Here is a 16,081-nt window from a genome sequence, read left to right on the forward strand (position 1 = left end):
GAGTGCCCTCGGGCAGTGTGGTCATGTGAACCTGTCTGCTAACACTTGCAGGCCCTCAACAAGAAGGAGCATAAAGGCGCAATGTCACCCGAGAGTCCCGAGCCAGATGCTAGTGAGTACAATCTCACTCCACGTACCGAGGCCAAGTACACTAAGATTGATGAGGAGTTCCAGATGATGATGCAGAGGAATCAGCACAATGGTACGAGGGTAAGTAACTCATTCTATTACACTTCACTTGTTTATTATTTTTATCATCATAAAAAAAAAAAAAAATAATTATTTATCATCAACAGACAATTGGACAGTCAAATTATACATTGCCCGTTACTGTACCAGTTAATTCGTATGGGGAATCTCTCCTAGGGTCTAGTCCTCAAATGGCGCACACCAGCATCTCTCCACGACCTTCGTCGTCTGAAACTGATTCAGGTAAAAATTTTAAAAAATCATTAAATCATTAGTGTTTTTTTTTTTTTTTTTAATTATGATAATGGAAATATTAATGGATATTTTTTTACAGTTTATCCACCAGGTGGAATGCTGGAAATGAGTAATGGATATCCACCATCGGCATCACCACTTGGCGGTTCGCCGAGTCCAGGCCCGTCGCCAGCGTTAGGCGTCGGCGGCGCGAATAAGGGTGCAAATCCGTCCCGACACTCGCCACAGCCACCACCGCCTCCTCATCCTCACAGGGCTAATTTACGAGTTGTCATACCTACGCCACTCACACAGTCGCTGTCTGAGGACACCAATTACGATGTAAGTCACGGTGTCACTTTATTATTTAAATGATATACGTTTGGACTTTAATTTATGCGTCGCGATTTAAAACCGCAAACCGTGTTTTTGTTGAATTACTAGTTTTGTGGGAGGAAGCGGCTAGAGTATAAGAGTCCAGTCGTTTAAAAATAATAATCATTTTATTTTCACGCAGGGAGGCCACACACAGAATGCACTCAACACACCGGTCGTAGCGCTACAAACCCCGTCTGTCGCTGCTGGATACTCGAGTTTTGGATCAACAGATTATTCATCAGATCTCGGCAGTCTCACGTGGTCTCACCAGAGGTACGTTGATGACTTATCAATGTATTCGGCAGCCACCATGTCCAACATCAGGTAAATCATTTAACTCTCATTACAAAAATTAATCCTGCATCAACAATCCAATTACCTCCACTCGACTACGTCATTATACATTCATTTTAATTATCATTATTGTTTGTTTAATTAATATTTACCCCTCATTTATGTTAGATAACTATTAAATAACAATATAATTAATAATTATTTACTTTATTTTATTCCAGCAGCCTTCCTCATTTAGCCGTATCCAGTAGCACGCCACCGCCGTCGACGTCACCGCTGCCAGTTAAAATAAAAAGCGAACCAATAAGTCCACCGCGAGATCCTCACGGCAACAGCAGTGCTGGGCCAGGTATTGCCAGTAATTTACATCACACAAATCTCAGTATCGGGCCACCATCAAATAGCGGGGGTCCTTCGCATCATGTATCTCACGGTGGACAACAGACACTGAATCTCGTATCAAACCGACCTACAAGTAATCCACCGCCATCACACTCTGGTAGTATAACGCCCACGAATTTACCATCACCGGGTGGAAACGTTGGTGATATGAGAACAAGTCACACGGCGACTGGTGCCGGTGGTAATCCTGACTATGAGAACGGTCCATTGATGAAACGCGCAAGGATTACGGAAGGATGGGCCACCTAATGTCGGGCCAACTTGCGACCCTGCTGGTCTTATCCCGCTTCGTCGTATAACGGCCAATAAAAAAAATGATGATTAACTTTAAATTAACTACAGTAAAAATGAGTAATAATAATAAAATATTTAAACAAACAATAACATAAACATAAACATACACAAATATGTAAGCTGGTGCCAGAATTGCGTTTGCTTGCAAACATTATTTTTTTTTTAGCCTTTAAGTTGACAACTTTATCATCCGTTGTCGCGAGAATTGACGTCGTCGTCAACTATTTGACGCTCGTAAATAAACATGACAGTGACATGTACTTTATACGGGCTTAAATTTTATTTTTTTTTTCTTGGGGTCAACTGCAATATCCCAATGCGTCGATTAATTAATTAATAAAACTGTTAATTAAATTACATTGATAAAGTAATTAAATATAAAGTTTATATTACGAAAATTGTAAACGCGGAGACAGGGAAAGTTATGAAATTTTTATTTCATCAAAGATTATGATTGATCAGTTATTGATAAAAGCGGTGCCATAATAATGTTGAAACTTTACATATATAATATATCTATATATATATATATATGTATATATATATAAACATATATATATGATATATATTTTCATGTGTATAATAAAAAGTGTTGTTTGTATATATGTTGAGAAAGGTCGTAATGGTTTGTTGGAATGGCACACTCACGTTAAAAACACATATGTATCTCGATTTTAAAAACAAATTATTATAATTACAATAATAAAAATAATAATAATAATAATAATAATAATGTTTAATATCAATTAATTATTAACTGACGCTCGATTCATCTCACTCACGCGACTAAAAATATTATTAAGTATATTATAATTATAATTAATAATAATTATTATTATTATTATATTTAGATACTTTTATTGAACATATGCATTGGAGATGTGTGTTATTTTTTTTTTAAATATTGTCATACGATAAACCATTTGAGTAAAAAAAAACATTTATATCAATTATTACACAGGAAAAATTACGCAAGAAAAATGGTTTGCGCCAAAAAATTATTTTTTTCTGTGTAGGAGTTGAAAAAAAAAAATGGTCTTGAAGAATAAAGTAAAATATGATTGATATAAATATTTTGAAAATGTTAATTGTTACACTTTTATTAGTATAGTAGTCAGCAGCATAATCCGTTAATAAGAACCCAAGTCGATTGTGTGACATTAAATAATTATTAATTTTTAACGTACTTTAATTACTATTATTTTTATTATTATTATTATAATTATTTTATTAATAATTAATAACATTTTGCCAAATTATATAAATATTGATTAATAAATTAATAACTGTTTTTTTTTATATAGTTTTGATTATTCGGGTCAACTTCCACGAGTTATTGATCTAGTCAATTATAAAGGATTTAAATTAAGAGTCAAATTAATTATATCGGATGCACCTAGATCGTTAAAAAAAAATTTTTTTATTTTATCATGAAAATTTAATTTTTTTACAAACTAAACTTTCTCTTTACTACTATTGGCTACGTAATAAATTATTTTATAAAATATATTTATTTTAAAATGAATTATTTAGTTTTTATATTGAGCGTTTTATTGACGGTCTATGTCTGCTGTCAGATTTTTAAATAAAATCGGCTGCTGTACGAAATTAAACTGAAAAATTTTACCTGATACGTAAAGTTTCGAAATTAATATTTATATATATAAAACTATTGAAAAAAAAAAAAAAAAAATAATAATAATTTTTAACTATAGTTAAGTAGTTTAAAAACACATTTATTAAATGTTAATTAATAAACATCGGTAACAGTTTAAATAAATTTAGATGAAAATTGTAAGTCTATGTACAAAATATATTCATTTTTCCACGAGTATTTTGCACATTTGATATAAAAAAAAAATAATAAATAATAATAAAATATAAATTTAATTAAAAATAATGATCCCTTAACCTAAAGTAATTATTTATAATTTTAAAAACTTAAATCAGAGCTTGAAATTTTCAAAAAATAAAACCCGTGATAACTGCCGTTTTTTTGCAACACTCAAGTTAGCCGACGTTTTTTAATTTTTAGATTTTTTTTTCTAAAGATGAATTATAAAAAAAAATATTTGAAAAAATTGCACTTGTAGTTTTTTTAATTTTCTACATGTGCGTATTTTTAGTTTTTTTTTTTTTAATTGATTTATTGAAAAAAATCACAAATCGTTAACTGTCCGTTAATTTCAAAATCATATTTCTTTTTATTTCGCTGGCAATTAAATTTAAAGAATAAATATATGACCGCGCTTATTTAGTTAACACACGATACGTATCCTCGTGAGACTTGTTCTCATAAATAATATTTTATTATTATTATTATTATTATTATTATTATTATTATTATTATTATTATTATTATTAATATTATTTAATAAAAAATAAAAAAAGTTAAAGAAATGTTATTTAAATATACTCGTAATGGACTACACAGGTATCGGAATTTATAGTGCCTGGCACCATTTGTGGCCCTCCTCTATCATAATATTATAAACAATTAATAAAGTAACTTAACTAATTAATTAAAAAATATAAAATTATGAGAATAAAATAAATTTATATACGTAATGAATGTTAATAAAAAATAAATTAACATAAATTTTATTCTCGTAATTGCTAATTGTAAATTTGTTTTTTGATCTTGTAATGATCGACAGTGAATATGGATTGAAATGTTACTGTAATACATATATACAAATATATATATATATGAGTATAAAGTACACTTTTATAGTCAGAGATTGTAATCCCGACTAAAATTTAAGATTATCACAAAGTGCAATCTTTTAGGCAACCACTTTTTTATCGATCTAAAAATATAAAGAAGAAATAAATAAATTGTTATTTTTAATAAAAAAGAAGAAATTATGTTTGATATATTTATGTCTTCTCTAGTTATTTAAATTTATCACGTTAATGGTAAATAAATATTATAACAAAAAGTGAAGAATATTGATAATTAATAAAATAGTTTATGATAATAAAAAAAAAACGTTTTAATAAATATGTGAGTGGAGTATTTAACTAAATTCAATGAATATTTTTCCATGTAAGAGTGCTTGTATGTTTTTTTTTTTAGTACATCTTGTTATATATAAATAAATAAATTAATTGAGGATTATCGTTTTAATTTCATATTTTAATTATTTTTTTTTTTTAAGTGACATTTGTACCTGCGCTAATGTCAGTGATAATTAAATTTAAAAAATCCAAGTTTATAAATTTTTTATTTTTTCTATAAAAATTATTGGAAATTATAAATAAATTTTTGAAAAATAATTAATCGAAAAAAAAATTTTTAATAAATTAAATTAAAATTAATGGAGAAAATTTTTTGATAAAAATTATTTAAGAAAAAATAAAAAAAAAAAAAATTAACGATTATCCTCAAGTTTGAAATTTTGACAAAAACAAAAGTGAGAAATTTTAAATTAATATTAAAAATATATAATATTTTCACAGCTGTGACTAATATGGACCACCGACAGCTTTATACAATTGAGAAGATATATAGATTTTAAAAAAATATATACATATACATATATATATAAAAGATAAATCCATTGCATATATGTAGTCCGCATGAGTAAAAATTAAATAACAATAATAATAATAATAAAAATGAAATGTAAGGGAAAATATTTCAGGCTTTATCATTAGATATAAAATAAATATTTAAAAATGACCATTAAAGTTTTAATAAAATAGCACAGCACGATTAATAACAGTTTGTAATCAGAGAGTTTAGTATTGTAAGATGTAAAGAAGAAATAATAATAATAATAATAACAAATAACGAGATTATAGAAGCGATGTAGCCACAACTGTTGTCACTGCAGAAGTTATTAAGTTTAATGTAAAAAATAAAAAACAGGTTTAACTGGACATATCTATGACGCAAAGTAGTATCACATCACGCATAATGCAAATGGATTAAATAAAATAAATCTACAAAATATATTTAATAATATTTACGGTGCATTTAAATAAAAAATAAAGAAGAAAAAAAAATAAGAGCCACATTCTTGTCATTAACAAAAAATACGTGGAGGTAATTCGATTTATATATATACATATATATAAATTAATATAAAAATTATTGACAATTCCTCGTCCTTAACAATAACGACTAATTAATAATAAAATTATAAGTAATTAATTATTGAACACATGTGTAAGAAATATTAGTGTGTTGCAATAATAAAAGCCATTTATTTGTATAAATAGAGATTATAAATTGTCGTTGATTAATAAAAATATATGGATTAAATGAATATTAAATGAAGAAGAAAGAGAAGAAGAAAAATAAATCGTTAAGCGTGAGTTTGTCGCTCTCTCGAGTCATTATTTTAAATATTTCTCTAAAAAGTATGAAAAATTTTTTTTATTTTATAGTTTTTAAAATGTATATGAAAAAAAAAAATAATTAATTGAACTGGTATTAAATTTGTTATAAAAAAATTTAATTATCAATTGATTTATTATTATTATTATTATTATTATTATAGAAAGTAATTTATAGTGCCATTATACATGAAAAATAATACGTAATCACTTATTATGTTTAATATAGATTAGATTAATAATAATAATAATTATTATAAATATATTATTTAATTAAATTGAATAATTGTTGAGTTAATAAAGACTCGAATGTTTTTTAAAAATTGTTATGATGTTCCGATCAGAAATAAAAAATAAAGAGACGGTTAAATTTAAACTATATTATTATTTAATTACTAATAGATTAATTATAAAAATTAATAAAAAATAATAATGATAATAATGATGATGTTTGACGAGTTTCTGCGATACTAGTTTGTCAATGAAAGGTGTCATCCTTATAAATGCACATCCAATGCCACGCGACACAATCGAACACACATATATACATATATAAATAAATAAATATAAATATATAATATAGTTTTTAATGGACTTTTCGGAGGTACATTTTTTAAACTTAGACAATGCAAGAATAAGTAAATTAAGATAAAAGAGTAAAGTGATTATGAATAAAAAAAAAAAAAAAGAAGAAAAAAACGTGACTTATATATTTGTTTTTTTTCTGGTGCTCGATTTCCTCCCGCTTATTTTTTATTATTTAAATAGGGGATTCGACGGTTTCCATGCCGCCAAATGACCGCGAATTCTTGCAGAATTCAAAATAAATTTTTTTTAAAGTGAAAAATTTCATAGATTTTAATATCATCAATTTTGTTTGTATTTTTTTTCTGAAAGTACATTTCAAGACGAAAATTTTGGGAAAAAAAATTTCTGAATTAGTCAATTTTTGTAAAAGTTACAGCTATTTTTAAAAAAGCCTAATTTCGTACGCGAATTCGCGGTCATTTGGCGGTTTTACGAAACCGAAGACTTCAGTTTAAATAATTATTTGGCTATAATTATCAGCCGGTAATTTATATCAGAGTAATTAATTGTTACGTGATATATATATGTACATCACATATATTTGAATAATTAAACCCTTTGTAAAAGTATAAGAAAAGATATTTAATTAACCAGACTACCTTGTAAACGCAATTAATTATTATTATTATTATTATTGATTGTAACTACTTCAGTGTACCAGTAAATATATTTAAATAATAATAATAATGTTGCCCATAGTTGTAATGCATATATAACTTGGTTTTTGTATACTTGCAGTACTCTATTAAAACACGCAATCACCAAAATATATCTCATTATAATAATAAATTTAATTAGTCGTACTAATAAACGTAATAACAATTATTGATTTGTCATATATGGTTAAAAAAAATATTACGTACTTATATTATACATATATATGTATAAATATATATATTTTTATTAATTAAACGCGTGTTCAAGATGTCCTCGTCTAATTTTCATGTGATATTTATTAAGAAAAAAAAACTAAACAAGTAAAAAATATAAATTAAAAAAAAAAATGTCTAACTGCATGATCTCTCTTCCTCAACAAAATTTGTTTATTTTTTTTTTTACCAAATAATGAAAATAAAATAAATTAATTACGGTATTGATGAAACCTTCCCTTGGTAGAAATGCCTTAATGTCACGTGCCTCGATTTAGTATTTAAATTTGAAATTTTAAAAAAAATTTATCAATTGTTTACGTATACCACACAAATAAATTTTTGCTTAATATAAGATCTAAGTAATGTAATCCTACATATATATTCAACTATAAATATATATATGTATATAACAAATAAAAAAAATTATAATATTATAATGATAAAAAAAATGATACTCTGTGTAAAATCGAACCTATTCTTTGTACTACTCTTGTAAATACATTCTGAAGAATTAACTGGCAACGTTTTGTTATTTTATTGGATTTTATTTTGTTGCAGTTATATTTTCTTCCTTTTTTATTTTTCTTTCTTCATTTACTCCTTCTAGTAATTAAGAAAATTATTTATTTGAAATAAAATCTGACATTTTTTTTTCTTGGGTCAAATTACCCCACGTTTTCTTAATAATTTGCAATCAATAAATATTATTTTTTTTTTACCAATCTTACAGTAGCGCACACTCGTATTAAAACGTAAAAAAAAACAAATAAGGCTCCAATATATTTTATTATTTTTATTTAAATATATATTCATCATTATAATAAAAATTACACGTTAATTATATTTAATAATAATTAAAATTACGTGTTACTTTTTTTTAAATATTTTCATTACAAATTTGAAATTACAATTTATAAATAATTTAAATTTAAATGATTAGTTAAATGAAAATATGTTATTTTTTTTTTAATTATCCGGAATGAATATTTATACAGTATTCTACTTTATATAAATATAAATTTATTTATTTTTTCTTAGTTTTATTTATTTATTATTTTTGGATTCACGTCGATGCCGCAAAAGATATCAACAATTTTTAAACTGTCATATTTTTATTTATCCATTAAGTCTAGGTAGTTATTTACTATTATGAATTATCATTTAAATGAAAGTAAATCATCACAACTTTGATAATTATCATAATTCCGTTCATTTTTATTACTGAAAATATTTAAGGCAATTTACATTATTGTTAAATTTATAATTTATTTTAAATTGAAAAAATTTTAATTTTATACTATGGCAGGTATTAATTGTACTAATTAATTTTTGATCTTTTAAATTTCAACGCGTTCATTTCTTGAATATTTTTTTAAATTTAAATATTACACCAAATAAAAAATGTTAATGGAATTTTTTTTTTATGACCAGTTATTAATTAAACTTAAAAAAAATTATTAAAGCAATTAAATAAAAGCATTAAATTAAAAAAAATTTTTTAGACAATCAAACAAAAAAAATAAGCAATAAACTCATGAAAAATCTTAATAATTACAAACTAATAATATTAGTGATGTGAAAAAATTATAAATAAATAATTAATTTGATTTAATTAATCAAACTATAATTTTTATAATTTTGTTGCCATAAATTACTCTAATTTATGAAAAAAAAAAAAGTTCTATTGAGATTACAAAGTCTTGATTTTTTAATTATTTTTTGTCATTATGATCAATTTAATGATACATTTTTATATTAATCTCTGACTTTTGCAGCATTAACTCGATAATCCTATATATGCTTAATTAAAACTCTCTTATTATTATTTTTTTTTATAAATCATAAATTTTGACAGATCTTAGGCTCACATAAGGCGACAACGTTCTTCTGGACCTTGGGGATCACCCTGAAACATAAATACGAAAAAATAAATAATTTAAAATTCAAAATTTAATTAAAATTTATCTAAATAAATTAAACATTAACCCAACCCAAGCATGCCGAGTTAATAATTAATTTTTAAACAAAATATATACATATTTTTTTTATATCAACACATGAATAATTTACTTTTTATTAGTCAGTGATGCAAGCAGTTGATAGCGATAAAAAAAAATTTTCACATCTTATTTTATTTTAAATATTATATAAATAACTAACGAGTACTTTTAAATTAACATATTAAATTTTGACAGACAAATATTAAGTGTAAATATACCTGGTGATAATTTATGTTTTAAAAAATATATAAATAAATTTAAGCATAAGTGTGTGATTTTGATGGCGTGAATATTTTTTTTTTAAATAAAGCGTGAAGAGCAAAGTGATGATAAATTAAATATTAATATATGATATCCGTCATAAATTTTTTATTTAAAAATAACTAACTAATAAATAAATATATATGTTACCACAAATAAATGATAAAAAAACAAAAAATAAAAATGAGATGATTATTGATGAACATGTAATATGTCAATTAACAACTTACATTGTCTATCCATCATATTAGAGCTGTACTTCCTCTCAATTATAGGAAAAGAAAACGTTTCTATGAAAAAATAATTTAACAAATATATAAGATAACAACCCCCCTAATAATATAACTAACTTATATATTTTTAGTGTATTTAAATAATGATATATTTATAAAAGCCGCGTCATGCAACTGCTTGTATCTAAATAGACCTTGAACACGTGTTCAATAAAATTTATTTAAATTTTTAAAAACTTGTTTATGAAATTAATATTTTATATCGAAAGAAAAAAAACATCAATAGCGATTATAAATATAAACTACAGTAATTTTACCTGCTGATGCATTTCCTCCGATGATCTAAACCCCATTTCTCGGTGTCGTGACATTGTAGTTGACAGTTGCTGTCTTTTACGTTCAGAAGTTGCCATTTCCTATAAATTTAATAATAAAATAAATAATTATATATTTTGTATTATTATTATTATTATTAAAATATGTATATTAATTACCTCTCCCTCATTATTAAGAAGATTAGTAGTCATAGTATCTCCAACAAACCACTTTTGCCCTTTCATAACAATATTTGATGGTGGCTCATGTGTAGCTCCGATATCTGATGACCATACCAGGACATGAGCACCTCCTTCTAATTTAGCTGTACGATGAAATTTAAAAACTGTCTCGTGTGATTCTGCTTTGCGTACTAATTGCCAACCACTCAATGAAATTTCCTATAAATTAAAAATAAATTAATTTATAATAAATAAATTTAGAAAAAAAAAAAAAAAAAAAAAAAAAAAAAAAAAAATGATTACCTTATTTCCTTTGTTGGTAAGCTTAACAAACCGACCCTGAGGATCAGCTTCAGTAATTTCAATATCACCACGTGCTGATGATAGTACACTGTAGTCACTAGTACTGCGTTCCTCACTTTCCTCCATCAAAGTTCTCTTACGTTTACCTCCTCTGACTGGAGTGTAACGTGACGGAGTACTTCTGCTTGACGTAGAGGTCGACATTGAGCCGTGCATTGGTGTAATATTGAGCCTGACTTCTTCAGACTCCAGTAACTTCCTGTAAGCAGCTATTTCCAAGTCCAATCCAACTTTAATGTCCATAAGATCTTGATACTCTTGCAGTTGCTGAGCCATTTCATCTCGCATGCGTGCTAATTCAGCTTCAAGACTTGCCAATCCCTCGGCATGCTTAGCTCGTTCACTCTCCCGCAAGTTCTCTAATTCTCTTATCCGTGTGTTGAGATTGTTATTCATTGTCTCGAGTTCTGTTATACGTTGGTTCAGCACATCGATTCGTGTCCTTGTTTGACGAAGCTCTTCGACAGCGACACTGGCAGCTCCAGAATTACGCTGAGCATGTGATGTTAAATTTTTAATTTTGTTTTCATACAGAAGTTCTATTTCTTCACGATTTGCTCTCATTTGAGCCTCATACTGGTCACGTAGTTCTTGTAATGATTGCTGTAATTTAGCCTCATATTGTTCAGCAAGTCTGCCATCGATTTCTGAAATCTCAACTTGACGACGGCTACGAGTTTCCGTTAACTCCTGCTGGAATATTTGATCCTTGAAGCTGATATCCTCTTTCATACTCTGAATATTATTTTCCAAATCGATTCGCTGAAGTGTCTCTTCTTCCAGATGTTTACGGGCGTCATCCAATAGCCCCTTCAAACGTTCGACTTCTTTTTCCAACTCACGCTCATGCTCTTGGTGTTTTTTACGTTCAGCTTGAATCTGATTGTACTGCGACTGCAGGTCATTGTATCTCGTCTCATAGAGGATTGCATTACGTTCAGAAATTTGGAGATCCTTAATTTTTTTTTCCAATCTATAATAACAAAAATATATCATATGTTTTTAATTATTTACTGTCATAAATTCCATTAAAACTAGACCGATTGATAATTAAATTGAATGTCATTTAATTAAAAAAAAAAAGAACTAATTAATATTCTTAGATAAAATTCTAATGAATTATTTAAATCTCCGATAAAGAATTAAATAAATAGACCAAGTATTTTTTAATATCAAGGTCATGGGAAAAATAAATCAACTTTAATTATAAAAAGTGAGTTTTTTTTTTTAAATAATACACCGATAAATAAATTTATTTAACAGCTTTCCTTTGATCATAAAATAAGATAGAGAATGACCTCATATCAACGATAGCTCACACGCCTTGACGTTGTCTGCGTTTTCCAATGTCTACCTGTCTATCCTTGGCCCACTTTGCCCATGCCGTAAATGAGGATGATTTCATTATGACAATCCACCAAAATATTTTTATTTAAATTTATTTTAATAAATTTTTCAAGCGCGTTGACTTGCATTAACTTTACTGATAAGCCCGGCGAGTATATTTGATACGAAACCGTTTCTATAAAATTAACATCTTTAAGCATTAGATTATATTCAATTAATGTATGGTATTGCAGTGCGTATATCAAATTGACATCCACGTGTAATCACTCATCAGAAGTGCAGAATCTAAAAAATATTCTGTCTATTAGATAGATCAAGAAAGCCGTAATTTCTTCAATAATAATAGTATTTGAAACTAAAAATAAATAATATGATGGTGATGTTAAATAAATATATAAATCGTGATAAAAAATAACAAAAGGGTAAAAAAATAAAGAAGATGGTTGGATTAGTTGCATGACTAGCGGCAGCTATTTCCAGCGATTCGACCCACATTGAGAATATTATTTCCCGCCAATCTTACGAACTGTTACTCAGCAGCAGTAGGAGTATCACCAGCAGTCTCGTCTGTTTTATTGTCACATCTTACCAACAAAACCGTTTCCAAGCCGTTTTATTTACGTTACACCATTTTTTAGTCCAATTAAAGTATATTCAGTAGCACAAGTAGTACAATTACCGAGTACGTACAATTAAAGTTTGAACTAGAGCTTATGCTCAAGCTTAATTAGCAATCGATGGTACGCTACAAATGATACTTTCATACTTAATAGTCTTTACAACACGATGAATTAATGGGATGGAAGAATTTGTTTGTAATTCTACTCGATGTAGCTTTACTTTCTGCTTTGCTTTTGTTTGTAACTCGAGTAGTGTCTTCATTGTCACGTTGTTTTATAATCATCAGAGCAAAAATTTTAATGCAAAAGAAAATAATAATAAAGGGCTCGTACTGCCTCCACTACTGTCGCAAGCGGCACAGTAAATTTAATGCATCATCGACCGTAAAAAATTTTCGACGCCTTTTTCTAAGTAAGAGAAAAAATTTTAAATAAATAAAAAAGTATATAAATACTGAGCCAGTTACTCTGCAAGGGGTAAAACTTGTGTGTAAACGACATATGGTTTTGCTAAATTAAATACTTTAAATATTTCATGTTTTTTTTTTTTTTAATGATTAAAAAAAAAATTACGGTTTAATTTCTGATAATAGTTAAAAATAAATGAATCACCTCAATAAGAGATAACGATAAGTAATAGATAAAAAAAACTAAGAAATATCTATTTAATTAACTTGGAATTTACGCGAAAAAAAAAATAGTGATGATGAAATAGCAAAGTGATGTAATTGTTATGTTGGCATAAAAAATTCATTCATATGTCAAGTTCGTATTCCAATTTGTATGCTCAATATAAACATACAATATATTTTATTCTACTTATTTTTTTTATCTTTACCATCAATAATAAACTTCATTTTTTTTATTTGTACACAACAGCTGATAAAAAATTTACTTTTTTTTGAAAATCTAAATCCTCAAGTTTACAAAGTTAAAAATTTTCGGATTTTTTTTTCCCAAAAAATCGAGTACAGAAAAATAAAAACTAAAAATATGCACATGTAGATAATTTTAAAAAATCCAAAAATTATTAGATGTTGGCTAACTTCTGTAACGAAAATAAAAATTTTTAATTCAAATAAATTACGACACGCATTTTGAATTTATTAAATTAAAAATAATAATTTAGTTATTGTTGAATGTCAAAAATAGCCGGAGACGCTCGACTGACATTTTTGAGTCTGGTAGTAAAGAACCGGTAGGCTGACATCATCACCGTATAGTAAACGTGACGCAATTGCTTGTGTATGAGTATACACACAACACACATTTATATACATATATGTAATGTGAAGGATTTAGGAGCCGTGCCCTCTGTATAAATAATATAACTTTAGATAGTCGGTAATTAATTAAAATTAAATGACAAAAAAAAAACGATGGACTAAAATATTTAAAAAATAATAATTTTGATAATTATTATTTTTGAACGTGTGGTAGCAGGCAGGCAAATTTAAAATTATAAATAATTTAAAAAATGCACTTATTAATTTTTAAATTTTTTAAATGCCCATTTTTTCTAAATTTTATTTTGCTAATTATCTACTAGATTTATTTATAATTTTAAAATTTGATGCCTGCTACACACACTCATTATTTTTGAATATATAAAATAAATAGTAGAGAAAAAAAACATCTGAAGATATTGATAAAGCTGACTGACATTTACGATACTATAAAGAAGTAATGATTAATCAATTGGTTTATCAATATTTTGTTATCGGATTTCTCATTGAAAAATAATTACTACACTTGTAGATTATTCAAATTATAAAATATAGATAAATGATCTATGTTACAAGTATTGCTAAAAAATATAAAGTTATAAATAAGAGTTGGCTTTGATACTCGATTCAACTCTTGGATACTCTGGTTTTGAAAAAACGATACATACTTTGCCTTGAGGTCCTCGTTGTCATCCCACAGGCGCTTGGTGTCGATCTCAAGTTTCGCTCGTTCCTTAGCAGTTTCATCTAGAAGTTTTCTGGCATCGGAAAGTTCATGCTCGTACATGGACTTGATGTTTGAAACTTCTCGTGTAACGATTTCCTGAGAAGTCTGGACTTCTCGGCTGAGACGAGAATTTTCCGATTCAAGATGACGGACCTTCTCGATGTAACAGGCAAGGCGGTCATTTAGATTCTGTAGGTCCTGTTTTTCCTGTAGACGTGAGTAACGTGTTGGGCTTAGAGGACTTCCTGGGCGCCGGCCGATCGGCGTCGACGTACTCGGCTGCGGGGATTGGACACTCGAGGTGTTGATACTCGAAGACGCCGCTGATGACGATGCCGTTGATTTTTTGCTTGACTTCGTAGACATTTTCACTCTTTTTCTTAACCTTTAATCACTTTATATTTATTATGCACTTGTGTAATTTATTAATTAGTAAATAATAAATATTTTATTTATTATTAAATCGTTTAATTTAAAATTTAAATGAATGAATTAACGACATGAACTTGGCGTGACTGTGACCACCGCGTCTCTGAGTCCTGAGACCTGGGGGAATTATCACACTTACAATCTAGACAGTAGGGTACGGCGTGTGTGTAATACAAAACTTACTATTACAAGTGTATATGTATATATAAATATATAAATATATATATATACGTATCAACGAATGACGAATAGTAAGTACTACTGCAGTCAACTGAAAGCGTAATTTATTATTAACTGAAAAAAATATAATGTATGAACAGACTTACTAAATAAATATGACGCGGAAGTGGAGGTTGAGGCCAATGATTATGCCGGCACTTGACGCCATTACGCTTTTATTTCATTGGTTATTTTTTTGAAACCAATCAAAACTAACGTCTGGTGGCGCTACTTGAATTTCGCGGGAAAAATTCAAATTGGATATTTATTTTTAAAATGTTACTTCTGATCTCCTGCTTACACACAATGGAACTGAGTGATTGTAGCTGACAGTTGCACATTTTTAAAATTTTTGGATGAATAAATAAAAGGTAAGTAGAATTCAAATTTCGTGTTTAAATATTTGAAAAATTTGTACGCGCATTTTTTTAAACTTCATTATTTTAAAATAATTTATTTAAAATTTATAAAGTATCTTATGTCTGCTACATTGACACTCATCAATGGAAAGATATATTTCTTGTTTTGAAATTAAAGTAAAATTTTAAATGAATTAAAAAATTT

General features: G+C 27.1%; 2 protein-coding genes across 10 annotated transcripts in view; one reads left to right on the top strand and one right to left on the bottom strand.

Moving 5' to 3' along the window:
* The window catches only part of LOC103576186 (myocyte-specific enhancer factor 2), a 28,007-nt gene extending 25,785 nt beyond the window's left edge, over window positions 1-2,222 (top strand). For 5 of the 8 annotated variants that reach the window (XM_008556297.3, XM_008556293.3, XM_008556299.3 and 2 more), the window contains exons 4-8: window positions 52-210; window positions 297-432; window positions 524-765; window positions 941-1,125; window positions 1,317-2,222. In XM_008556297.3, coding sequence (XP_008554519.1) covers window positions 52-210; window positions 297-432; window positions 524-765; window positions 941-1,125; window positions 1,317-1,746 — 1,152 coding nt within the window. In that variant the 3' untranslated portion in view covers window positions 1,747-2,222. The remainder of the gene's footprint in view (window positions 1-51; window positions 211-296; window positions 433-523; window positions 766-940; window positions 1,126-1,316) is intronic. The other 3 variants (XM_008556296.3, XM_008556294.3, XM_008556295.3) reach the window with 3 other exon arrangements.
* Window positions 2,223-8,373: 6,151 nt separating this feature from the next.
* Window positions 8,374-15,684, bottom strand: LOC103576189 (lamin-C). 2 transcript variants are annotated; one of them, XM_008556301.3, is made up of 6 exons: window positions 15,625-15,684; window positions 14,811-15,263; window positions 10,890-11,922; window positions 10,584-10,805; window positions 10,407-10,505; window positions 8,374-9,501 (listed from the first exon to the last, which is right to left on the bottom strand). In XM_008556301.3, the coding sequence occupies exons 2-6, from the start codon at window positions 15,233-15,235 to the stop codon at window positions 9,460-9,462; spliced, it is 1,821 nt and encodes a 606-aa protein (XP_008554523.1). In that variant the 5' UTR covers window positions 15,236-15,263; window positions 15,625-15,684; the 3' UTR covers window positions 8,374-9,459. The 2 variants fall into 2 exon arrangements, with proteins under 2 accessions (XP_008554523.1, XP_008554524.1); XM_008556302.3 differs by lacking the exon at window positions 15,625-15,684 and adding an exon at window positions 10,087-10,146 and having other exon boundaries at window positions 14,811-15,475.
* Window positions 15,685-16,081: the final 397 nt, after the last annotated feature.

This window comes from Microplitis demolitor, chromosome 3, assembly GCF_026212275.2.
Source record: "Microplitis demolitor isolate Queensland-Clemson2020A chromosome 3, iyMicDemo2.1a, whole genome shotgun sequence".
NCBI classification, from domain to species: domain Eukaryota; kingdom Metazoa; phylum Arthropoda; class Insecta; order Hymenoptera; family Braconidae; genus Microplitis; species Microplitis demolitor.